Raw genomic sequence first — 27,397 nt, 5'->3', positions numbered from 1 at the left:
AGAGAGACTGAATCCTTCAGCACCGCTTCAAGGGAGAGGGGATCCGTTTTTATGCTCTTCATCATCTAGATGACACACATGGAGCTCTTAGAGCCTTTGGAGATGAAGGGTTACACGCTTCAAAAGGAATGAATCAGTAAATCCCACCCCAAGACCCTTCTGCACGCGCTAGCTTCGCAGCCCACCCCAGTGGCGAATGTAGCTGTCTCACTGTTTAGGAACTGGTGGTACGAATGCTAACCACTTGGAGCCAGTTTTAAAGACAAGACTGTATCGGTTTTATGTTGATGTGCACAGATGGGAGCACTTGTCAGCACATTAACATAAACACGCTTAAACTAGCCTCAGCATGCAACATTGAGCCCCGAGCAACAAAAGAAAAATAGATTTTTATTGCATTTGCTGACCGTACACACCCATGACACAGCTTTCACTCCACCACTCTGTCCGTGAAACTCGATGCATCACAGCAGTTCTGGCCTCTTTATTTATTCTGTTTGTTGTGTAATCTGTCCATTTTTGCTGCCTTTAATCTCGCTGCCATCAGAAAAAAAATAAAAACCTCTTTGGTCAAAAGCTTGTGTGGAATTTGAGTAGCTAGTTTGGCCATGCAAACAGCAATTATGCTGTTGTGTAAAGCGCTCCAGCTCAGGTCCTCTGATTACAAAAGAACAATAAATACGTAAATGTGTTAACTGCTATTTTAAAACAATGTGGATGGGATCCAATTTTCTTTTATAATAAGCAAATCTAAAATTAGACTTGGCACAATAAGGGGTTTGATTTCTCCTGTGGATGTAGAAAGGAGCACACTGCCTTCACTTTAAATCTGACGTTTTATTGTGTTTTTGTTCATTCATTTGGAGAATATTAACTCTATTAAGCCACTGTCTTTTAAATTTAAAAAACAATCAAATCACGTTCTCGGGCATCATTCTTACTTTTAGGTATTGTTAGTCCTGGGTTTGCCTTTCAGGCGTTAACCCTTCTGTGTTTACAGCACACAAACTTCATGGTATGTTTCTCTGGTAGTGTTCCAATTCTGACAAGCTACACTTTCCTCTAATAGTGTTCCAGTTCTGACAAAATACAGTTTGCTGACATACAGAGTTCCAATTCTGACAAGATACACTTTTCTCTGCTACAATATTCTATTTCTGACAAGCAACATTTTCCTCTGATAGTGTTCCATTTTTGACAAACTCTTTTCCTCACGTGAAGTGTACCAATTCTGACAAGCAACACTTTCCACTGCAGCAGTGTTCCAATTCTGACAAGCTATACCTTACTCTGCAACAGTATTCAATTTCTGACAAGCAACATTTTCCTCTTATAGTGATCCATTTCTGACAAAACACAGTTTACTCGCATACAGTGTTCCAATTCTTATAAGCTACACTTTATTTTAGTACAGTATTCCAATTCTGACAAGATACATTCCCTCACATACCGCATTCCATTTCTGATATGACTGGCATCCCGCTATGAACAAGTGCATACGTACGTTATCTCACTGGTAAGTCAGACAGTGCTGCTCTCAAGTTTTGTTTCCATGAAAGGGATCTGTCTGACAACAGACTTTTAAGAAATTTTCAAAAGAAAGCTGGTACTTCCTGTCGTTCCAATTACTTCTCTCACAGTAATAATACCCACAATAAGGTGATAATGTAATCATGATTAACATTTTCAATAAAAAATCTTTATATATTTTGGGTTTGTTTAGTTTACTAATATAGTTTTCCTGATGCGTTTAATGCATGCTTCAGTAAGAAACTGTCACGGTGTAGGAGGTTGAGACGGCGGACCATGTGTGGATGAGCTGAGCAGGAGGTAAAAATGCAGGCTTCAGTAAAAGTAAAAATGGTTTAATGACAGGATAGGATGAACAGGAACAGGAACACCAACAAACAACAACAATGATCTGACAAAGACAGGGGCAAAACAGGTGGTTTAAATACAGAGGGCTAATTAGGGAAACATGGGCAGGCAAACGAGGGACAGGTGAGAACAATAAGGGTAATCATGGCAAGAGAGGAACACAGTCAGGCGGGCAGGGGCAGATCGTGACAGTACCCCCAACCCCCGCCCCCCCCCCCCCTCCTTAAGGGCGGATACCAGACGCCCACAAGGCTACACAACACAGGAGACGGCAACTGGAAGACTTGACAGGAGACGGGGACTCGAAGACTTGACATGACAGGAACAAGACTGGACAGGGACTGGGCGGGGACTCGAAGACTTGACATGACAGGAACGAGACTGGACAGGAACGAGACTGGACAGGGACTCGAAGACTTGACAGGAGATGGGGACTTGAGGACTTGACTGGACAGGAACGAGACTGGACAGGGACTCGAAGACTTCTGTCACGGTGTAGGAGGTGGAGACGGCGGACCATGTGTGGATGAGCTGAGCAGGAGGTAAAAATGCAGGCTTCAGTAAAAGTAAAAATGGTTTAATGGCAGGATGGGAGGAACAGGAACACCAACAAACAACAAGAATGAACTGACAAAGGACAGGGGCAAACAGGTGGTATAAATACAGAGGGGTAATTAGGGAAACATGGGCAGGCAAACGAGGGACAGGTGAGAACAATAAGGGTAATCATGGCAAGAGAGGAACACAGTCAGGCGGGCAGGGGCAGATCGTGACAGTACCCCCCCCCCCCCCCCCCCCCCCCCTTAAGGGCGGATACCAGACGCCCACAAGGCTACACAACACAGGAGACGGCAACTGGAAGACTTGACAGGAGACGGGGACTCGAAGACTTGACAGGAGACGGGGACTCGAGGACTTGACTGGACAGGAACGAGACTGGACAGGGACTCGAAGACTTCTGTCACGGTGTAGGAGGTGGAGACGGCGGACCATGTGTGGATGAGCTGAGCAGGAGGTAAAAATGCAGGCTTCAGTAAAAGTAAAAATGGTTTAATGGCAGGATGGGAGGAACAGGAACACCAACAAACAACAACAATGATCTGACAAAGACAGGGGCAAAACAGGTGGTATAAATACAGAGGGCTAATTAGGGAAACATGGGCAGGTAAACGAGGGACAGGTGAGAACAATAAGGATAATCATGGCAGGAGAGGAACACAGTCAGGCGGGCAGGGGCAGATCGTGACAGAAACGGGGACTAGAATGAGCTTGTCTAGATGGTTAACCAGAACCAGGAAGAGATACACACTTAAAATAATCATATTTGCCTTTGGGAAAATAATGAAATTTTTACTTCCAAAGAGAATTTTGCTGTCATATTCACTTTTTCTGAACAGCACGTCACGCTGTCTAAAACATGTATGAACATGTCCCCCGGCAAAATCCCATTTCAGCCACAAACGTGTGACATTAAGCAATAAAAGAGCCCTTGTCATGATTTCTGAGCCAGACGGACGTGGTGGAAATGATAACATCAGCAGATACACACAGAGAGGATGTTTTTATTCTTTTCTTCTCTGGTTGTCACTCAACATCTGCACAGCCACAAATGGACCCTTGCAGAAAAACAGCCAGTCCCGCCAAATGTTTGTCTTAATTCAAACATTACAACTTTATATGTCCGTCTGCAACGACGCGTCAGTGACGATCCTGATCAGGAGCCTACATCCGTGAGTGGAGGGAAAAACGTGAGTCTTGTTTCTACACAAGTCAGTGAGATCATGGAGGAGAGAAGGAAGTTTGGCCTAAACTGACCTTGGTAGTAACAACACAAACGCCCAGCTGCACCCCGGCTGTGGCGCCACGCCGCTGATCAACTCTGACTGCAGGATTATTTCATTAATAAAGTTTTGCCACTTTCTCCGCCTCTCCCTCCCGTCTTCCTGTGGAATGGGGGTGGCAGAGCGACGCCCTTCTCTCCTCCGTCCTCCGCTGCCTCTCATCTCCCCCATCACTGCTGATCATTGTCTCAATTACTCATCCCTCCCCTCCCTCCCTATCTCCTCTTCGCTGTATTCTTCCTCCTTTCTCCTCTGATCTAATCCCAGATTTCTCCACGCACTCCTCCCCACTTCATCGTTTCTCTTCCTGTCCTCCCCAACTAAAGGTGGGGAAGACTCCAAGCAGCCGCTCCATCATCTCTGTCTCTCATCAGGATTTCACAGATGTTCGGTGATTATTCCTGCCTTGATTTGGTGATATCTTTAACACCCCCCCCCCCCCCTCCACACACACACACACACACACACACTCCCCTCGAGTGCAGGAGAATGTGAAGCATTTGTGCTCAGATCGGGAGGAGCGCTCACTCCAGATCCAACAGCAAAGCGTCTGGGATCTTTGTGTTCGCTTTGTTCCTGTGAAAACGAGGAGTCGTGTCACCTGTGATGGCTTTAAGAGGATTTGTCGTGACACAGCTCTAGCAGGAACTACCTGAGTGATATTTGTGATCAGGATGTTTGAAGTAAAAGCTTGCGTTTACAAAAATCACGTCCAATTTGGCCCTTTTGTCTCCCCCTCTTCTTTGCATCCATTACTGCTCCACTCCTCCATAATGGACACATTAAAGTCTTTCACTTCACTGCTCTCTATCATTTAAACTCTTCTCTTCACTTTCTTTTTTTTACTTTTCTCCGTCCCCGCCTCTCCGTGGACTCACACGGTCTTCCTGTCCCCATCATATCACCAACAGCTTGTCACAGGCAATCAGGCTCCATGCCTCACTTCCCTGCTCAACCTCGTCTTTTCTTCTCCCTCTTCTTCCTCACCTCCCTCGTCTCCCGTCACCTTGTTGTCCTCCTTCATGTGTCAGCGGTTATTACTCCCAGAAATCAGCTCTTCTGGTGTTTCTCGCTTTCACCCCGTCTTCGGTTTAAGCTTCTCTAATGATTCTTGTTTCAGTTTTCATTGGACATTTCGAAATAGTGTTTGAAATGAGACAGCCGGACATCCCTGAGGACGCTTTGCGTCTCATCTGAGAAGTTTTCTCATGTTAAATGTAAAAATTTTTCTTTTAAAATTAGTGCAAGATATTTGAAGAAAGAAACCAACCATCTTGAAACCAGAGGCGTATCAGTCTTTGATGTTTCGATGTTTAGAGATGATTTGGTCCGTTGCTGCCTGTTGCTTTCAGGTTTCCTCTCTAAAGAACTTTCCATGCACCTTTGAATCCAATCCCCAATCTGTTTTCCCCTAAACATGAACAATCCTGTCTTTCAAAGGGTCTCCCATATCCTTAAATTGTTAGTAGACAGCTGGGCTCACCTGCAAGCTAGCCTGCAGAAATGTTTAATTTCAGATCTTCAGAAAAGGTGCAGCCTAGCATAGCCTACTTAAACTTTATTTGAAAAATATTTTTAAAAATGTGATTTTCTAACATTTTAGCAAACTATAGGGAGAAATACGTACAATTTGATGGTCCATCACTCCTGAAAGGAATGCACATATTCAAGATTATCAAGGTAAAATAAAATATTGAAAATTATAATAATTAGATACACAATGTGCAACGTCAACATCCAGAGTGACTCTTTTTCCAATATGCTACCAAATTTTTGCTCAATATTTGTAAAATCGACTGACTTTGAATCATGGATGTGCTCGTTAAGGTTTATTACTTGGAGCAGACATATAGAATTGTATAGATTTTCAAAGATTTAATGACGAATTTTAGTAAAATCCATTAAGTGGTGATGAGATTTTCTGCTAAGAGATGGATGAAGTTAATACAAAGTTGATTTCCAATGTTAATAAGCACAGCTGTTGCTCACCGAGTTAAGCTTGGCATTCATGATGGGGATGATTGTTAGCTACTAGAATACCAAATTTGAGTTTAATATCTTTAAAATTGACTAAGTTAGAACTATTTATGTTTGCTAGGATTGAGTAGCTATAGTGACCATCCTGAATTTGGGTTGATTGAAATAGTTAAAGCATCACTAAAGAGGTTTTAACACTTTAAGATATTGCTTTCAAAGTGTTTTCAGTGATTCAGAAGGTTAACACTTTACCAACTTGACAGTACTCTGCAGTCCTCTGCTGACCAAAAACCACAACTAGCAGTTTTGTTGGATAAACAGGTGCCCTATGAAGAGCTCATACCTGCTTTATGGCTAGTAGCTGTTTACTCTGCCGATAGCTAATATAAAGGCTAGCAGTTAGCTTTTTCAGTTCGCTGACAGTCAAAAAAATGCAGAAGAAGAAAAAGAACAAGTTTGCATTTTTGATGGCATCTTAGCGGAGCCTGGAAATAAAAGAAAGAGAGCAATATGGCGAAGCAACAAGCTAAAACCAGAGTGAACATCGGCGTGGCTAACTGAGGCTACGAAATCCCAAACTGATAGTGAGCTAGCTTTGTTGCTTTGCACTTGTAATTAATTATGTTTTGTGTTGATCTTTTCACATTTTGTCCTATTTAGTATCAGCTGGCTCGTTCTAGCGTTAGCTCGTTGTTAGCATTAGCTATAGTGGCCTGTTGCAAGTTTGTTTACGGCAGTTGTAATTCCACTTTCAACCAGTAGGAGGGAGAAGCGGGGAGACTCATTTGGTGTTAGTTTAATGAGTTGTAGTAAGTTCTGTTCAGAAAATGTAGTGGATCATGTCACCAAATAGGGCAAACAAGCAAGATAACATAATCACCCACCATTTTGTGTCTAGGAATAATAATCAATCACCAGATAAGTGTATACTTTTGTTTCTCCTTTGTCCCATCCTGACTGCAAAAGCAGTCTGTCTTTAGAATGATGACTGAATGACTGGGTCTTCTCTTTTTTTTAGTAGTTGCTCACAAATAAATCACATTGCTGGACAATAAATGCATCAACAAGAACCTAATAAACACCAGGAATTAACATCTTTGGATGATTAAAAGAAACATTTTTCTGATTAATCTTCAGAGCGTGTCGTTACAACAAAAACAGGACAAGCTCCTTGAAAAATGTCTAATTTCCAGTGACAGCGCTGATGAAAGAACAGCTCTCTGTTAGTTCTTGTATTCATTTGAACTTCATTAGAATGAATGAAGCTGTCCTCGGAGTGAAAGAGAGATTTCTCAGGTCTCCGACAGTAAAAAACTGAAAAAAAAACCCTCAAATTTTTAATTATTTTGCAAAACAAAGTGAATAACATTAGAAACGTGCAAACTTCTGTCAGACGTGTATTTATTTAAGCTGTCTTCCCAGGATTGTGATTTTTTTTCTTATTTCCCACCAGACTGCAGTTTGCTTTGACCTCCGCCTGCTTCTCTCCTTCTCTTGCTTTCACACTCTTCATCCTGTAAAGATGGAGAGACACAGAAAGAGAGGTGTTAGAAGTAGAGCTGCCTCTTTTCACACCTTTCTCTCCCTCCATTCGCCATTTCTCCCTCTTGCTCGCTCTCTCTGCTTGGGCTTCTGACAGACTTATTTATATAGAACAGAGAACATAAAGACGCAGCGTGGCGGTGAGAGGAAAAGGAGTTCCAGGACTTTAACTGCAGCTTCACATCAGTCCTTCCTTTAACTCCGACTTTAAAAACAGTTAGAGAGGGTTATTCCTCCTAAGCTGCTGTTTGGGCTGCTGATTGAAACCACAGCCAGACGCCGTATGAATATTTCTGTGAGGGATTGAGACCAGCTGCAGGAGGTGTGATTATCAATATAAGCACCCCTCTTCTCTTCACTTCTCACTTTTCTCTCTCTTTCTCCCGTCTCCATCTCCGTGTCCTCATATTTCTGTCTTTCTTGTCCCCCCTCCCATCCTGAATGTTGCTTCCTCTCTGCTGCCCACTGATCTTTAGTGTTGGTGAGAATGTCAACGCACAGTCCTACATCATTTAGACTATCAACACTGGCGAGGACACTTCAGGGACGAGATCACGTCTTTATTCTGTTACATCAGCAGGATTTCATACGGGGCGGGGCCTAATGTGGTCCTCAGTCTCCTCAAATGAACTCAATTAGAAAAATCTAATAAAACTGATTTGATACTGTATATACATAATTATGAAGCAATTAAAAGGAAAATATGAAAGACATCCATCATTCATTCATCCATCAGTCCATCCATCCACCTGTCATCTATTAATCTACCATGTGTTCATTCATCCATCCATCCATCTACCGTTCTTCCATCCACCATTCAGTCATCCATCCATCCACCTGTCATCCATTAATCTACCATGTGTTCATTCATCCATCCATCCATCCATCCATCCATCCACCCATTCATTCATTCATTCATTCATTCATCCATCCATCCATCCATCCATCCATCCATCCATCCACCATTCATTCATCCATCAGTCCATCCATCCACCTGTCATCCATTAATCTACCATGTGTTCATTCATCCATCCATCCATCCATCCATCCATCCACCCATCTACCGTTCTTCCATCCATCCATCCATCCATCCATCCACCCACCTGTCATCCATTAATCTACCATGTGTTCATTCATCCATCCATCCATCCATTCATTCATTCATTCATTCATTCATTCATTCATTCATTCATTCATCCATCCATCCATCCATCAGTCCATCCATCCACCTGTCATCCATTAATCTACCATGTGTTCATTCATCCATCCTTCCATCTACCGTTCTTCCATCCATCCATCCATCCATCCATCCACCCATCCATCCATCCATCCATCCATCCATCCATCCATCCATCCATCCATCCATCCATCCATCCACCCATCCATCCATCCATCCACCCATCCATCCATCCATCCATCCATCCATCTACCATTCTTCCATCCACCATTCAGTCATCCATCCATCCATCCATCCATCCATCCACCTGTCATCCATTAATCTACCATGTGTTCATCCATCCATCCATCCATCCATCCATCCATTCATTCATTCATCCACTATTTATTCATCTGTCATCCATTTGTCCATTCATCCATCCACCATTGATTCCATCCATCATCCATCGATACGTCCACGCATCCATCCATCCATCCATCCATCCATCCATTTACCCATGCATCCAACTGCCCATCCATGGCTCTATCCATCCCTCATCCAACCATGCTTCCATGCATTAATCCATCAATCCATCCATCTATATGTGGACATTTTAGTCTGAGTAAGACCACTTTAAAAAAGAATCAGTCTGGCTCCTTGGAAAGTAAAGATAGATACAATAAACTGATAAATGTGTCATCATTAGATAACAAAGAAAAGGCCCTGGAAGTGTTTTCCAACATTTCTGTCTGGAAGAACCCTCCTTTTTAATAACTGACATCTTGATTAGCCACCGTGACCTTCTGGAGAACAAAACGTGTCTTAATTTTAACCTCACAAATGAGTTTTTGACCCTTAAAAAGCTTCATAGCCGCCTCACACCAAACGTCTGACATCTAAATCCGAAATCTGACATTTCCTCTTTATCATTTAACTATTCTTCCATTTTTTACAGCATAAAAAGATCATTCTGCAGCTTAAAAACAGCAGTAAGCCCCTTCTAAAAAAATATCTTTTTAATTCTCCTAATAAAAGCCGAAGCAGTGACAGTAATGGGGTGTTACCAATTGCTGCGTTCACTCATCCATCAGAGTCTTATTCTAATAAATCAAGTCCAGTGTTTTTTCCTCAAATCACTCAGTGATTTGTGTCTCAGGGGCTCCATTTTATTTCTTCTACGCTCTTGATTGGATTACAATTTTTTCTATCAGTCAGTCTCTGCTTCACCCCCCCACCCCTACCCCACCCCTAGTATTCCTCCAGCCCGGGCAGCAATTGCTGTTGATTGGAAGTGGGTGAGTCCATACTGCACAGAGGGGGTGTTAATGAATTCCAGCAGGCTGCTAAATGAGGACTTATTAAAGTGCTGCTGCCTTGCAGTTTGACATTTCGGAGCTTCTGGTGGAGTTTTAAACCGCTTCCTCTGCAAATGTCATTCGCCGACTATCTGGAAGGGCCGACCGTATGAACAAAATCCGGTGTTTGCTGCGGTTATGGAGAGAGAACAAGAGAGGGACCGGTGGGATTTTAGGTAAAATATGCTGGTTTTGTTTGTGTGGATCTCGTGATTAAATTGTGCAATGTTCTGTTTATTTTGTCTCTCCAGCTACGTCAGATGGGACACGTCAAGGTCTGGACAGCATGAAAGGAGGAGTGTGTGCTACGAAAGGCATGAAGGTGGTTCTGAAAGTGGGACAAAGTAGGTCCTTGCACCCTCCCTTTCATCTCTTTTCACCTCTAGAGCAGCATTTCTTGGCCTTTTTTCCTTAAGGTGGCTGTTCAGGTCTTTTTGATTCCTTTTGTTTGTTAAAATTATTAAATATTAGTTAATTTACCATTTATTAAACAATTTAATAGATGGTTCTTTGAAAGGCCTCAGTTTGGAAAAATAGATTAGCTTTGGTTAGATTGATGAGCTAACAGCTAGAACAAAGTGGATTTCTGCCATCTTGAAAAAATTGCTTCAATTTTACAAGTTAAGCCGAGCAGACAAACGCAGTTTTATAAACCTTCATGTTTCGGTTAATTTTGCATTACAATTATATATTTTTTCTAATAATTATAAATGACCCGCACTTAGTGCCTTCCTGAGTCAGAGGACTCCAAAGCGCTTTGCACTCCAGTGTATCATTCATCCATTCACACACACATTCACAAACTGTTGATGATGAGCTACATTGTAGCCGCAGCTGCCCTGGGGCTCACTGACAGAGGCTCGAATAGTAAAAGCAGACAGCTGTAGCATTTTGTGTCAGACTTTAGTCCTTCAGACAGGAATATCAGACCGTCACGTTGATACACACGTTTTTAACGTCCCAGCAGAAACCCACTTGGGAAGATCTGAGCCAAGCCTCTAACACTCAATCGTCTCAAGTCACGTCTCACGTCTGTGCGGAGCCGAGCAGCTCACCTTCATTCGCAGAACCCTTCCACTTTCAAACCATCTATCTAATCTTCCTCTGTCTTCGACACACAAGCCGCACGAGCGCGGCCGCACGCGTAGTTTACCGTGCACGTGTGTTCTCGCCGAGCATATTAGGTCTCGTTAAGTGGCGCGAACAGCGCAGAAGTGTGGGATCAGTCAGCTCTAATGAGCCCTGTTGACTCCCTTCTCACTCTGCCTTTTAACTGCTACTGACTCATGCTGGACCCATGCACGCACACACACACACGTCTCACACACACACACACACACACACGTCACACACACACACGCACGTGCATCAGACACAAAGGTGAGGACGTGAACATGCAACACAGACTCTGAGGTGTCCATGAGCACACACCTATCCCCTCTTTGCAGACCTGCCAGTGAAAGCAGAACAAAATGACTCCAGTTGGTGTTAAAGCCCACAGTCAGTGATTTTTAATGACTCGTAGCCGTGCACACCTCTAATTTGTTTGGAAAATATTCACAGGTAATGACCCTCACATGCTGGTTTTTCAAGAAAGCAGCGAAAACAAAATGGCCAATTTAAGCGTTTTCACTGACCTGCACGTTTCTGCACATAATGGGCACCTGTCCTTCACATGACTGTTAGCGCGCGCGCACACACACACACACACACACACACACACACACACACACACACACACAGGTCTGTTTCTGTTTCTTTGATCCATGCCACGTTATCGGCCTGGTGTTGGAGGTTCTAAGCGAAAGAGAGAGAAAGTGGTGCTGTAATGGCTCAATCAGCCTGTAACATCAGCACAGTCAGCTTGAAACAATAGGAATACCACACACACAGAGAGAGAGAGAGAGAGAGAGAGAGAGAGAGAGAGAGAGAGAGAGAGAGAGAGAGAGAGAGAGAGAGAGAGAGAGAGAGAGAGAGAGAGAGAGAGAGAGAGAGAGAGAGAGAGAGAGAGAGAGAGAGAGAGAGAGAGAGAGAGAGAGAGAGAGAGAGAGAGAGAGAGAGAGAGAGAGAGAGAGAGAGAGAGAGAGAGAGAGAGAGAGAGAGAGAGAGAGAGAGAGAGAGAGAGAGAGAAGCACATTTTTTCCCACCTTTTTTTATTCTCTCTTCTTCATCAAACTCACTCTCTTTTTAACTTTGCACGCCGGTCACCTCTCCCTCTCCTCCCGTCTATCCATCTTATCTGCTGCGTGGCTGAAAGGTCACGTCGGTGTTGTTTGTCGTCTAAATAAGCTGCGTGCCGCCTCGCGGCCATCTCTGGTGCGATCTCAGCTCTGCTTCGAGGAACACGCACACTTACACCCTCATCCTCCCGAGCACATTCATCGACCTGTCCTGTCCATTCTCATTTTGTTTTTTATCTATCTTCCGGGACCCACCACATACATGCACCCCCCACCCCCTGTAGCTGACCACATTGATCCAGCCCCCTCCCCAACCCCTCCGACTTCTGTTTGGCTTACCGTCAAAAGGAAACAGCTTTACACTTTTCTAAATGTCAGTGCATAGAGGCTGACAGTTGTGCAGAAACATTCTAATGCACCAGTTTTTTCATGAATATAGTGCGTGTGTGTGTGTGTGTGTGTGTGTGTGTGTGTGTGTGTGTGGTCACTGATTTGCTGAACTTTAAATCCATAAGCAGGGAGTGAATCATACCTTGATAGGGAGCGATAAAATAACCTGGGAGATAAAAAAAATAACACTTGAATTGTTTGCGCTCATTAAAGCTAAAATAAATGGGCTTTTAGTCAGATATTCCTATAAAAATAGTCTTTAAATTTTCAAGACTCTACCAAATTCATCATTCTGTTAAGCTGAACACAAGTAAATAAATAAAATAAAATAAAAAGCAGCTATTTTATGGGAAATAAAGAAAGATAATTGATGCAATAAAACAGTTTTAAAGCACATGACTTAAACCGTTGTGATCTAACATCAGAACACAAGTGAGATTAACACACAGTTTAATTTTAACAAGCAGTGACGAATTAGATTACGATGTATAATATTTTCTGGGCAAATCGAGGCTCTAAAATGCAAATGAGTGTGCTCTTTGGGAAACAGATCATTTCTGCTTCTTGGGTAATTTTAAAGCATATTTTTCCCTGTCAAGGAAATAAAAAGGTAGTAGAGGATCACAGAGTAGGGAGACACTCTGTTGCTGTTTTGACTGATCTCTGATCAGTTTTTGATAAACCACTGTGATCAAGTTAGAATCAGGATCCATAAACACCAGCTGGTGATGTTACAGAGAACACGCTGATTATAAACAGTGTTTATGAAGCCGGTGATGGTGGAGGTAGCTCTGTGCAGCGTTCTGACTCAAAAACCGCAGAAGGATGAGAGACAAAGAGCGAAATATTTTCACAATAAGTTAAATGGAGTAAAAGTGAAACCAAGTCAGAGATTCCATGATGAAAGCAGCTTTTTTTCCCAGCTCATTGCGCAGAGCCGGTGCCTCGTCACAAATCAGCGACAATGAAAGGTGGGACAAGTCATCAGGACCCTGATCTGACACATGGGATCACTACTTCATTTGTTTTGCCTGCTTGGCGTTTGCTGCTAAAGTAGCTAATATCCAGTCAGGAGAGAAGTTCATGGTGAGCTTCACCACTAGAATGAAGTTGAGGTTCAAGTATCAGCACGGTTCAGAACTGGTGTGATCCACCTTACGGGATTTCTGGGGAATGAAAATTATTACTGTAACGATATGATTACAGGTATGATAGGACATGAAAGTCTTTGACTAAGCAGGAAAGGAGTAAACGATTCAGACTGGAATCAGGACTCAAACTCAAGTCCAGACTCGAGTTCCATTTAAGGGACTGACTTGACTCAAGAAGAATGAATGATACACAGACTCTAGATGCACAAAATGACGACCGTAGAGGACAAGACTGGGACCACTCAATGCCCCCGTGCTATCACCAAGCTAACACATTAGCACGTGGTAAAATAACGAAATATTCTAAAAACAAAACAATCAACATGTCACCCGTATACTTACAAAGGCTTTTGGGATCCATTTTTTGCCGCTTATCCGGAGTCAGGTCGTGGGGGCAGCAGCCTAAGCAGGGAGGACCAGACTTCCCTCTCTCCAGCTACTCGGACCAGCCCTTCTGGGGAATCCTAAGGCGTTCCCTGGCCAGCTGAGAGACATAGTCCCTCCAGTATGTCTTGGGTCTTCCTTTAGGCCTTCTCTTGGTTGGACGTGCCCGGAAAATGTCACCAGGGAGGCGTCCAGGAGACATTTCAAATGCCCGAGCCACCTCAACTGGCTCCTCTCAATGTGGAGGAGCAGCAGATCTACTCCAAGCTCCTCCTGGATGACCAAGCTTCTCACCCTATCTCTAAGGAAGAACCCAGCCACCTTAATCACTACCCAAAACTCGTGACCACAGGTGAGGGTAGGAACGTAGATCGACCGGTAAATCGAGAGCTTCACCTTCTGGCTCAGCTCTCTCTTCACCACGGCAGACCTCTACAACGCCCGCATCACTGCAGACGCAGTAATGATCTGCCTGTAAATCTCATGTTCCAGCTCTCCCTCACTCATGAACAAGATCCCGAGATACTTAAAGAGCAAATTGCAGGTTGAATTTTTTTCTCTAATTCATATAAAATGCTGTCCAAAAAATACTTTTTAAAAAGCTTATTGTGGTTATTTGGTTTTAAAATACATAACAGCAGTTTTTCTAGTTGAACATGGCCTTTCTCAGCAAAGCTTTTCTCTAAATGTGAACCTCTGACGTAACCAAAGGGAGTTAGAAGCTCGGCGCTGCCTCAGTTCAGTGTGGAGAGTGGCTGGTTTTAGGGTAGAGAGGTCATGTGATCGAGTCAGTGTGTGTGTTTAGTGTTGGACTGTGTTCATGTTGATAAACTAGAGTGTGTGAAGGCTGTCCCAACTCCAGCCTGTCTGGACATCGAGCCCCCGGGTTTCCAGATCAGAGAAACAACGCATCTATCTCTGTGCCGGAGGGAGTTTTGTGCAGCTGAAAAGACGGACTTCTGTAGCCCGCATCGGTCGGTACCGGGTCAGGGAGGTCCGCGATGGGCTCCAGAGACCCGAGGCGGGGTTTAAAAAATTAAATTCGGTTTTCTGGAGCTCCGATCACCGTCAGAACCAGGTCAGAACCGATCACCAGAAGAGACATGCGGCTGAGCGGGCCAGCTGGTTTCCAGGTTGGAACCAGATCAGAACCGCCGCCTGGACCACCAGGAGAGGATGCACGGCTTTTAAAAATACCAGCTCGACTGTCTCGCTCGTGTTTGGGTCAAATCCAGCTCACAGGAGCCCGCATGAGCTCCAGAACCAGATGACAGGCGTCTCTCTCCCTCTCTCTAAGCTAAACTACGATGATGAACGCATATTAGCGAGTATGAGAACGTTGACAGACTCTCATTGGTATTAATATTATATTAACTGACCGATACTATTTTAATTGTCTGGCGCACAATAGTAATCAGTACAATATTGTGATGTTAGCACACCAGTTTAAGCTAACATGGTTAACTCACCAGACACCTGCTGCTCCCCCGCTACTGCTCGTCCTTAATCTCTCGGCTTTGGCCGATGGTTTCTCCCTCTGGTTTGTCTCTGCTCTCTGGGGCGAGCAGCAAACTCATAACTTTATGGTTTTGGTCCATCATGAGTATAAATGTAAACATTTAAAATTTCCTCTGCGTCAGAGCCGGCATTATAATCTATATTTTTCACTGGATTAAGCTAACAGGACTCCCTCAGATGATGTCACTTGGTTTGGCAAAAAAAAAAAAAAAAAAAAAAACTTTCTCACAAAAATGACTCTAAAAGCCTAAATAATTCATGTTTGTGTAAAAAAAAATTTTAAACCGAGTTTCTATTCTGTTTCTCTAAACATTGGTTCACGGGAGTCTCTAACCTGCTATTTGCTCATTAAACTCCTCCACTTTTGGTTTTGGGAGTTTTGGGTATTAAACGTATCCAGTAATCTGACCTAGCTTAACAAGCTAACATTAGCATTGGCTACACGCTAACTCTGACAACAGCTATTTTACTTACCTTTCTAGGTGAAAACACTAAAAGTGGTGGTTAAAATTGGATGTTGGACTTGCACAGGAAGATGCTTTTTAGGACTTGGACTTTAACTTGGCCTGTAGGACCTAGTGACCTGACTCAAACTCAGCTTTGACTGATCCTGTGTGAGTTGGACATGCACTCAGACTAGAACACTAAGGATTGGAGTAGGACCTGGACTGGAGAGAAGGTGACCTGACTACTGGGATGATTCAAGTCTTGATAATGGACCCCCCCCCCCCCCCCTCATAAACACACACACACACCACCATCGCTATGACTCAGACCATGCCTATAAGCATTCACAATAGCCTAGCTGCTTTTTAAGAAGTTACATGAATTTCAAAGTCTCACTGTTAGCCAGATGGCCCAAAGAAATTCGTATTTTCGGAACCATCTAATACAGCTTTTGACAAGCGGCCCTCATCCAAATACTGTGTGTGTGTGTGTGCGTGTGTGACATAAAAAGGCACTTTATTGCCATCACCATCACACCGGGCTTGCCAGACAGATGGCCTGATTTAGCGACTACTGATTACAAGCCGTTATGGCCTCATGAAAAGTCACTCAGTCCAAAAAAACAAGCGGACTGTCTTTAGTTTCCCATTCCAACAAACGGAAAAGAGCTCCTGCGCGACACATCGAAGCCCCGTCAATATGTGCTCCTCGGTAACGTGAGGTGGAAAGAGGGGTTTGTTACAGCTCCTGGCTGGGTTCTGTCCTTACTAATGTCACAGATTGGGTTTGTGGACCGTCTTATCTCTGTTTTTTCTGCTCCTAAGGTCAGTATGGACTGCCTCCAAAGAAGGACCCGTCAGCGGGACGCACCACCCTCAGAAACCCAGGTAAGCAGGAGACCACATGAACACAATCCCCATCAGATCCATCCACAAATCCGATGGAGGGAGGGACAAGAGAAGGCTGGTGGATATAAAGAAAAGCAGTGGGGTGGGAGGAGGGAGGGGGCGACAGATGGAGAATGTGCAGCGGTGACATCTGCGGATCTCTCTGTTTAATTCCATATTTCTCCATTCTCTCCATCCCTCTCCTCCTCTGAGCTAAGTGCTGCGGGCGGGGATTGGATGGCTAATAGCTACCTTGGGAGGAAGACAAGAAGAAAAGAGTAGGGAGGAAAAGAGAGAGAGGACAGCGACATTTCAGAGAGTTATTATTGTCATTAGTTTGGATTCTGTAGAAAGCCAATGATGGAAGTAAATGTGAAAAGATGAGGGGAGACGAGGAGAAGAGGCATGAGGGAGTGATGGAGCAGAGACACAAAAGAAAAGAATAATTGAAAAGCAAAGAGGAAAACAACAAGATGAAAATGAGGCGAAGCTGGGGTCATGCTCCACCTCGGTGCCACTCAGTGGAGGAGAAAGAACACCATTCACACTCAGCTGCTTCCATTCCTCTTTTTCTTCTTCATGATGTCAGATTTGGGCCCCATCACAAATGTGTAAATAGATGCATTCACACCTCCTCGGTTCACTTGTCCATAAATCGTATATATGTGAGGGATTTAAGTGTGAAATAAGCAACGATAGTATGCATTTGTGTCCACGCGAACGATTTAATCGCTCACATAACAACAGATTTCACACCGTTTTGAGTCCCAAGCAGGTGGGCACTAACACTTAACCGCACACCCAAAAGGATTCTCCTGACAAGAGTTTTAGGATCATTAGTATGTGCGAATGTTTCAGATCTTCTCAAATCGTTCATTTTCGTTTTATTCTAATTTCCAATGTAAACAAATCCAAACAGACGAATGAGAGCTGAGCGAGTAGAAACCCTGAGAGTTTACTCCCTGTCACCGAATTTGCTGCAACCTCCGCTCATCCAAATCAAAACACGCTGGCAATTATACACTCACCGCTAACTCCCTCTTTACAGGCCAGCGAGAATGAACATCCATAAATTAGTTTCGTATCAGAGAATAAGAAGCTTCTGATTATTGTGATCTGCATGGTGTGAGGAAGAGCTACCAGAGCAGCATTAGCTTTCATTATGCAAATAGGACTGTTAAAACAGGAAGGGCCTAGCTACAGTACAGAAACACTAGCTTTGGTAGGACAGCTTCAGTCGTGCATGGGCGTTAACGCTTTATTTCACTACTTCATAGACTTTAGCTACATCTGGTTCCTCTGGTGGTTAGATATTTATGTAATATTGTCACTTACTTGTGAGTAATTGGTGCAATTTCAACTAGGTATGTTGGATAACCAATATACCGATGACTACCTCTCCTACTACCCTGAAAATTTCCAGTACCAATATATGTGGCGTCCCCCCATCAAATAACAAAACAGTAGCTAACCAACATCTCATATCAACTGTCATGCATACTTAAACTTTAAACAATACGCAATATATGACACCAATTTCAATTAAAGTTAGGTCAGTTGTGCCAAACAAACAAAAATATCTAAAAACTCAATAATGAGCACCATGAGCCCCAAAAGCTCACGGGTTTGTGTTTTTAATCACTGGACACACAGTTAAAGTGGGTCAGAACCATGTATAGAGCTGCTTTCTCAGTCTACTGAGTTTATAAACAGTTAGTACGTTTACATGCAGCCAATATCCGGGTTATGATCAGGTTTCTGAGTTGATCAGAATAACCCGTCTACAAGCACAAATAGAAAGAGTTACCTCTAACTTGCATAACCCGATGTAAATGCGGACGTTGGGGTAGCGTCAGGACGTATGGACTACGTCCAGACGCAATATGCGTCATTTCCGGTTCTTCTTGTTCCGGTATCCGTGAAAACAACATGTTTCCCAGTTCGGAAGAGATAGCGACCGCGTTTCTTTGTGCTTTAGTTTCTTCGTCACTCCAAAAGTGTGGTGCTGTGCCACGACTCGCCATTTTGCTCCCAACTTGTTGTTTACTTCCGGTGTTCTGGCGCATACAAGACGTCTCGCTACTCAAAAGACCAAGATTCCTTGCGAACAGAGCATGCGCAGAACACACGCTTTGATGGGGATATCCCGGTATGCGTTCACACGACCAAACATTCGGGTTAGAAAAGGGTGTAGCAACCGGGTTTTTAAAAACCCGGTTATGAGCATATCCGGGTTTTTGGCGGTGTTTACAAGGACCTGCGGAACCGGGTTATTGTGAATATTCGGGTTTTAAAAGGGTTACTGGCTGCATGTAAACGCACTGAGTGTTTGAAACACCTTTTAAAAACATTGTTGGCTTTTGATCCCTACCAGGTCCGTGAGTTTAACACAAGTTTAATTAAATGTAACCAGTTGAATTTAACACCAATTTTTACTCCAGTTTTTAAATGTCGTTTTAACAAAAGGTACAATTTAGCTCTCGTATGTCGATGAAAGAACACACCAAGAAAAATGCTATGAGATAATTTTTCTCAATAATTTAAGGCAAAACGTTTTATTTTAATGTAATGGGATTTTTTTTTCGTGAGATAAATATTAAAGTTAAACTTTCTAAGTTTTCAATTAGAAGATGTTTTTTTCAGAATTTATTTTAAAAGTTATTTTAATGTCATTTTTCTTCCAGTGTTTTTAACACATGGTTCAATAAAATAAAGAGACTAAAATGTGTTCTACTGGGAGGTTGACCAGCAGTCCATGGGGATAACTATTTTTTAAAAGACATAACATCTAAATTAACGTTAGTTTGTTTCACTTTTGAAGTTGGAGTCTATTCTTTATTGTGTTTGGGCTGCAAACACATTCAACCGTAAATATAAAACCTCGTTGTTGACAAAATGTTGGACACAAACTGCATTGTGTCTAAGTTTCATTATGATTTAACTTGAACTCATTTAATACTAATGGTATAGAGTGTTCATAAACAACAACTGTTGTTTAGAATGATGTTTATTAATACAACCTACAGGAATAAACCCTGTGATCCTACAGGAAGTCAGCAGAAAAGAGCTTTAACTTGACAATCTTGTCGTATAAAACTAAACTCATTTTAAACGTTTTTTTTTCCTTTTAAGAAACATTTAAAGCCTGAAATGTGAAATAGTGATAGCCCAGACCAACGTACATCCGAGACATCAACCCATTTGGTACTGAATTGTTAAAATGCAACCCAGATCCATTGTTTTTGATGTGAAGTGTGAATTAGGCTGCAGAACCACAGCAGAAGGCAGAGGACAGCTGGCGGAGGAACTTTTATTTCCTGCCTGTTGCATGTTTGTCTCTGAGGCAAATTCATTATGGATATAAAGTGGTTAATAGAAGCAAGGGGGAAGTAAAGTATTGGGCTCTAAACTGGGGGTGGTAAAAGCAGGAAGACGGTGGGAGAAGTGGAAAACAGGGGGAGCGAGGAGGAGGTAAAGGAAGAGGATATAATAAGGAGAGCCGGTGAAAGGCGGCGGTCATAATGGAGATGGAGAGTGAGGGATGTTAAGTTAATGGAAGGAGGGAAAAAGCGGGAGGAGGACCAGGGAGCATAATCGACGTCCGGCATTTGGGTTTGGCTCCCAGTCGGTCGGGCTCAACGGGGAGTCGAGCAGCGTGGAGGAGTGAGGTGTGCTTGTGTGTGTCCGCTCACACGGGTGTGTACGCCAGGCTGTTAGCGTGTGAGTGTGTCTTTGTTGCTAGGCACTGAGCTCAGAGCAAGGTAGGTCATTATGGCTACAATAACCCAAAGATAGAGAGGACCACGGAGCAAGGAGGGAGGGGAGGCGGGGGGTCGGGGAAACAGAAGAGACGCAGGAGTCAGACGGAAAGAGATGTGTGCCACGAATAATGATAGACCAATCCAGGACTCTATCTCAGCCTTAACCAGTCCACAACTCTGGTTTACACGGTCAACCGTCACCATTTCAGACAACTTTGTAAGCACAAGCACAGATGCACCAACACATGCACACCCCGAGACCATCGTTCACCTGCTGAGCTCTGACCCCAGACCTCCTGCTGGGACTGCTGTGAACTGGGAGGCTGTGAACATCTTGGGTTTCAGTCAGACATGCAGCAGACGAACAGCCCGATGGACAAAAAGACGGATACAAAAAGAGACGGCAGAGTGTGTGGTCCAATGGCAGAGCCCGGCCCAGCAGGCTCTCTTCATGTGGCTGGCTGTAATACTAAATAAATACTGTTTTTAGGGTTGGGGAAATACAGTTTGTTACCTTGACATACACTGTGGCTCAGCCATGGCTTTCCACAAAAGCATACAGTGTTCGACGCTCTCTCCATCACTGCGGACATTCCTCGCTGTTTTATATGCACTGCTGTCCACTTCATCACGTCAATAAAGAGACCGCAAATAAGCTTCTGTGAGATTTGCTGCATACTTGCTGCATTCCACTGGGTTAAGCCGAGGCAGCCTCCGCTCATTGAGCTAAACCATCACCATTACTCATGTTGTTGTGGTGCAGAGCCATAAGGAATGGTATGCTTTTTTAAAAGCTTGTGAAAACACAAGTTGTGAAAGCTGGCTGTGTTATTGTTCTGGTTTGTTTTGGAGGATTAACGGGTGTAAAATGTTCAGCAGCTTTGAGGATCTTGGAGTAATATTTTCCTGTGCTCTTTGCAGGTGGAAACTCCACCCAGGCCCGAGGGCCTTTTGGTGGTGAAGGTGGTGATGAGAACGGCCCCCTCCAGCCTTCAAACATTGCCCTCATCGCAGGGGCAGCGGGAGGCTCTGCCTTTCTTCTGTTGGTCACCGCCGTGATCTGCGTTGTGTGCTACCGGCGGCGGCATGCAAAGCACTCAGACACCCACCACCCTCCGCTGTCGCTCTCGTCCCTCACCAGCCCGAAGCGGGGAGGCGGTGGCGGCATCACCAGCTCCAACAACAACGGCTCAGAGCCCAGCGACATCATCATCCCCCTACGGACGTCGGACTCGGCCTACTGCCCGCACTATGAGAAGGTGAGCGGCGACTACGGGCACCCTGTGTACATCGTCCAGGAGATGCCGCCTCAAAGCCCGGCCAACATTTACTACAAAGTATGAGACATCCTCAGACCTGGACGACTAGACACCTCCCTCTACCAACCGACCCCCGCTTCCCTTTCTTCCAGTGAAGCCACAGCAAAGCTTCTCACGACAGTTTCAGCCCTGAACGCCTCAATACTACCAGTATTGTCCCCTTGGACCTGCCCTCTTTCACCCCAGCTGTAGTTGTATTCCTAGCTGAATACCCCCCCCCCCCCCCCCCCACCTCGTTCAACACAACTGTGCCATTAAGTGTGTGTGAGGGGTAATGTCGTTACCGCACATAACCCTCCTTAACAAGGCCCTCACCATTGGGCCAGAGGCTCTGAAAGCCCCCGTCTTGTTAGCTCAGAGCTAAATGAGCCCCACCAGATCGTCAACTCCCCCATTAACGTTGGTGTGTATGCATAACACACACTATTTTTCTAGGAGTGTGTACCTGACGCTGGGACACGTGATGTTTTAAAAAAGACAGAAAAGAAGAAAAACCAAATGAAAAGACTTGAACTCTAAGAAGGACTGGACCCATGAACCCACTCTGCACCGATGAACTATGATTCTCAGAGACCACACCCGCCTTGCCCACCACCCCCCAACCCCTCTCGGACCTCTATCAGTCAATCAGAGACGAGCCCCTGCTTAGTAACTCAACAATAGGCTCCTAGTTTGTTCGTGTTTGTTTAAGTTGAGAGAAAGTGGGGGGGCTTCGGACTCGTCCGAGCGGGACGCCCAAACGACGCACACATGACCACACCCAGGCCTGACGAGGTCTGACCAATCGGTGATGCTCAGATTCTTGTATATTTTAATAATATGTGTGATTGCAAGGGTGTGTGTGTGTGTTGGATAATTATTATGGCGCTGCTGCTCCACATTAGATGTGTGTGTGCAGTTACTGAGCTTCAACAAGTTAACTTGCGTGCGCGTGTGTGTGTGTGCGCGCGCGCGTGTATGTGTGTGTGTGTGTGTGTGTGTGTGTGTGTTTAGACTTGTCTTAAATACCAAAACACAAAATAGTGAGCGAATATTAAAAGAAGTGAGATTTTCTATGGCTATCAACACTTATAGATTATATATATGAATATCCAGTAAATAATTTCTAGATGTTTTTTTATTGTTTTATTATTTTTACCCGCTCTGTTAAACAAGTAGACATTTTTACCTGCTCTTGATTTTCAAACGGCGACCTTATTTGTACATTAATTTAATCCCTTCTTTAATTCTTTTCTGATGAACAGAAGTTGTTTTTCTGTCATTCACTCCCTCGCCCCCCTCCTCCCACGAGTCTACTCTGTGTATATTTTTATAGCTCATTGTACTATGCTGTAGTTCTGAGGTCTAGACCTCATTCGTGGAAGTGTTGAGGTAGAACCGTCGATGAAAGTTTTCTTTTTTTTTTTTTTAAATGCAGAAGTGAAAAGAATCTGGGGTTAGGGTGGGTGTGTGTGTGTGGGGGGGGTGATGTTGGGTGGGGGAAAGGGGGGAGGCAAGAGAGGACTACATGAAAAACAAGAACAAAGGAGAGAGAAATGGAGAGCTGTTTCGGGAGGAGGAATAAAGGGGCATCTAAATGCGGAACTTTATGGAAAAAAATGAGGGGGAGGGAGATGAGGGAAGCAACCAGGAAAAGAGGAGCGAGAGATGAAGGATCCGGAGGATGGAAGGATGGAGAGAGAGAGAGCACATGAAAGAGTGGCTGGTGAAGAGGAGAAAGCGCTGAGGTGCTGGACTGAAATCGGATTTCAGGAGTTGTCGGACTCCAACCTTGGAAAGGATAGACCTCGACACACACACACACACACACACACACACACACACACACACACACACACACACACACACACACACACGCACACACACACGACTTCTTTACATTAAACATGAGAAGATTTATTCCTCTTTTCTGCCAAAACTTGTGTTGAAAAGCATCACACATGTTCCCATTTATTCCAAGAGATACCCCCCTTCCCAATTCCTCAGCGAGTCTCCGATCGACACACAGCCTCCCACACCACCTGAAACACACGACCTCACACAACGTTCCGACTGCGACTCACAGCCTTGCAAACACTCCCACCCACCCACCCGACAGCGACAACTTTCATATGACTCTGTTTCCGTGGCTCACCTGATGGACATGGAAGGGATTTATTCAAACAAAAAAGGTGTGATTGTGTTGTGTTTTCTCCTTCTCACACACACACACACACACACACACACACACACGCACGCACGCACGCACGCACGCACGCACACACACACACACACGCACACACACACACCAGTGCCCTGCACTTAAACCTCATAGAGCTACATCACGAGAGGTGCTTTACGTTCACCTGTGCATACTAATAAAGCTGTTTTGTGTTGCTCAGACATGTTTTTTGGCTTTTGTGTAAACTTACGGAGAGCTTTTTTTTTTACTTTTTTCCAACACACACACACACACACACACGCACACACACACACACAGAGCCTCCAGTGTTATTGCCATGTTTTCCTGTGTGAAGCCAGTGTTAAGATCTGAACCTTTTGACATTTCTCAGCTGTGTTTTGTATCAGTATCATATAATCTTTCATACTTGACGTGTCACATTCGTCTGAAATGACTTTGTTCAACACACGATGATGGTTTTTATACCATGGGGAAGTTCGGATTGTATTTTGACTGTGTTAAAAAATTGATTTTGAAAACAAGAGAAGGGGGTAAAAGCACCTGAAATTCTTCTTTTTCTTTTGCTTTGTTGTAACTGCCGACTTGTGTTTTCTTTTTTATGTATCCTGTTATCTTCTGTCTATTTAAACATGCTCAGAGGATTTTAAAAGAACACCCTCCGAGCCTAATGAAGTGTCTTTTATTCTCTGCGATGCTTTGGGGCTCCGGAGTCCAAAATGCAAAGAATTGAGAAAAGACCACGGGGAAAGAAAAGCAACATTTTTATGAACTTTGCATCAAGTCAAGCAAAAAAGACCCATTTCTGGTTCATTTTTCCTCTCAGCAGAATGTCAACTATCTCTTGGACTTTTAATTTTTTTATGTTAAATTTCATGTGGATGTTTTTCAAAGTTGTGTCTTTAGCTCTCACTGTTTGTGTTTGACCGGTCGACTCAAAAGTGTTTCCAAAAAAAAAAAAAAAAAGAGAAAACCTCAGACCCAGCCATGTTTGTCATGTTTTCAAAGAGGAAGAAAGTGCAGTTTCTGTGCTACAGAGGAGCGAGAGAAAGTGAAAAAGAAAAAAAAAACCCTGCTGCCTCACCTCCACGTTGGTAAAACTGTGTGTGCGTAAACGTGCGTGAGCTTCTTCGTGCCAATAGCCAGCGAGCGGAGGCCGTGGATCGCCGCGGCGCTCATCCGTCAGACTTTGTATTCGGGACACATCTGTACGAGAAAGGTTTTTATTTCTGTGTGTGTGTGTCCTCTCCTTTTCCTCTCTCCTTGTTGCCTACTCATCACTGCAACTCCCCCTCCCTCCCTTACCTCCCTTTCTTTACCCCCCCTTTCCCCTCCAACACGCCTCTAAAGAGAGGAAAAATTAGTACATTCCTGGTTTGGAAAAAAAAGAAAAGATTGAATAAAAAAACAAACAAAAAGTTTAAGCACCACTCTCTTGGTTCTGTTGTGTGATTCATTATGTAGTGAAGTCTTTTGTTCTGTGAGATCCAGAGGCCCAGTAACCTAGCAGGTTTCACCCCTTATCGCTCCTTCTGATTGGTCTCAGCGGGGGTGGGGGTGGGGTGGGGGGGTTGTGGCTCCTTCAGGGCCTCTGCTAATAACGTTTCCATCTCACACACACATATGCATCAGCACTCCCTCCGGAGTCATCAACAAGTTATCAAATCAAGCTTAATTTGTGTCAGGGGTTGCTAGGCAACCTACTGACAAAGCTGATCTCATTTCGTCCCTTCCTCTGTCTTTTTCCTGTCCAAGTTTTTAAGGGACACTTGGAGGGGAAAAACTAACTTAAATAGAAATATTGGTCTACTTCCCATTTTTGAGAATAAATTCAAATTAGTTAGAAACTATTTAAATGTAAGAACAAAGTCAAATGTAAACTTGATATAATACAAAAATGGTTGAAATGTCAACATGCAGAGAAAGAGTTAAATTAAGTAAAGGAAAGCAAAAACTTTTGTTAAGTAAACATTTTAAGGAAAAAAAAGTCGTGGAAAGTTTACATGTTGACAGAAAGTTGACACGTTAAGAAAAAAGTAGACATGTTAAAAAAAACATAGACTCACTGAAAGACGGTTGACGTGTTGATGGAAAGTTGAGAATTCAAGAAAAGTTGACATGTTGAAAGACAGTTTACATGTGGATGGAAAGTTGACACAGTTGACGTGTTGAAAGTTGACAGATTAAAGGAAAGTTGACATGTTTAGAGAGAAAATTGTTTATGTTGACAGAAAGTTGCTAAGAAAAAACTGGAGATGTGGTGGAAAATGTTTACAATTTACACGTAGATGGAAATTTCACACATTGAAGAACAGTTGACATGTTGTGGAAATGTTTACATGTTGACAGAAAGTGAACATGTTGAGAGACAGTTTACATGTGGATGTAAAGTCGACACATTAAAAACAGTTGACATGTTGAGGAAAAAGTTGACATGTTCAGAGAGAGCTGACGTGTGAAAAAGTGTTCATGTTGACAGAAAGCTGTTGAGAAAAATCTTGAGATGTTGAGGAAAACGTTGAAGGGCAGTTGACAGTTTGAGAGATAATTTACATGTTGAGGAAAAGTTAACATGTTTAGAAACAATTAGCATATTGAGACAAAGTTTTCATGTTGAAAGACAATTGATACATTGAAGGACAGGCGACATGTTGAATGAAAGTTGACATGTTAAGTAAAAAGTTGACGTGTTGAGGAAAACATTGACATGTTGAAAGACAATTAGCCTTTCGCCAAGCCCCGCCCCCCGTAGTTACTTTTGCTAAGTCTGACAAGCAAGTGGTTAAATACTTACCAGCACGGCAGATTTCACGATGGAAAGAAGTAGACAGATGTGTGTCAGCGACATCTTTTGGAGCAATTCCTCCAGATCAAGGAGAAAGGGTTACAGTATGCAGTGAAGGAATATATTCAAAATATATGAAAATGCAACAAAGGAGACATGTCTACTACCGAGGCTAATGCTTGCCGGTCACAAGCTAACGTGTGTGTGTGTGTGTACACACGTTTTATACATGAGCATCATCACCTTTTAACTTATTTACAGTAACATATAAATGTAACATGTTTACATGCTTATCAAATTTTTAATTTATATCTATTTGCTTATCATTTTTACGCAACTTTGGATAGCTTCCAAGCTTCTCCTTAGCTGGGTTAGGACCTAGCACAGCACTTACGGGATTGGGGAACTTGGGTAGGTTTTCCATTGATAAAATGCTACACGAAAGATGTAAACTAAATTAGGTATTGTTGCTTGTTGGGGCGCTGTGTAAGACTTTGCTGTAAACTGACAAACAATAAAGTTGTGGAGCTGAGAGACCCAACACACAGCAGCTAATGTAGCTAGTGTTAGCTAACATGTTAATTTAGAGAGCAGGTTAACATTTTAGCAATGACTCCATGTTAATCATAACATTGGGCCATTTTGTT

At 43.5% G+C, this 27,397-nt stretch overlaps 1 protein-coding gene across 1 annotated transcript in view; it reads left to right on the top strand.

The window, feature by feature from the left end:
* The window catches only part of efnb3b (ephrin-B3b), a 116,095-nt gene extending 90,700 nt beyond the window's left edge, over positions 1 to 25,395 (top strand). Inside the window, exons 3-5 of the mRNA XM_015946264.3 lie at positions 10,001 to 10,093; positions 16,644 to 16,706; positions 21,389 to 25,395. Of these exons, the coding sequence (XP_015801750.1) occupies positions 10,001 to 10,093; positions 16,644 to 16,706; positions 21,389 to 21,810 (578 nt within the window). The 3' untranslated portion in view covers positions 21,811 to 25,395. The remainder of the gene's footprint in view (positions 1 to 10,000; positions 10,094 to 16,643; positions 16,707 to 21,388) is intronic.
* Positions 25,396 to 27,397: the final 2,002 nt, after the last annotated feature.

The sequence above is a fragment of the Nothobranchius furzeri genome, chromosome 2 (genome assembly GCF_043380555.1).
Source record: "Nothobranchius furzeri strain GRZ-AD chromosome 2, NfurGRZ-RIMD1, whole genome shotgun sequence".
In the NCBI taxonomy this organism is placed as follows: Eukaryota; Metazoa; Chordata; class Actinopteri; order Cyprinodontiformes; family Nothobranchiidae; genus Nothobranchius; species Nothobranchius furzeri.
Note: the sequence above shows the minus strand (reverse complement) of the source record. Positions and strands in the feature narration are given on the sequence as shown.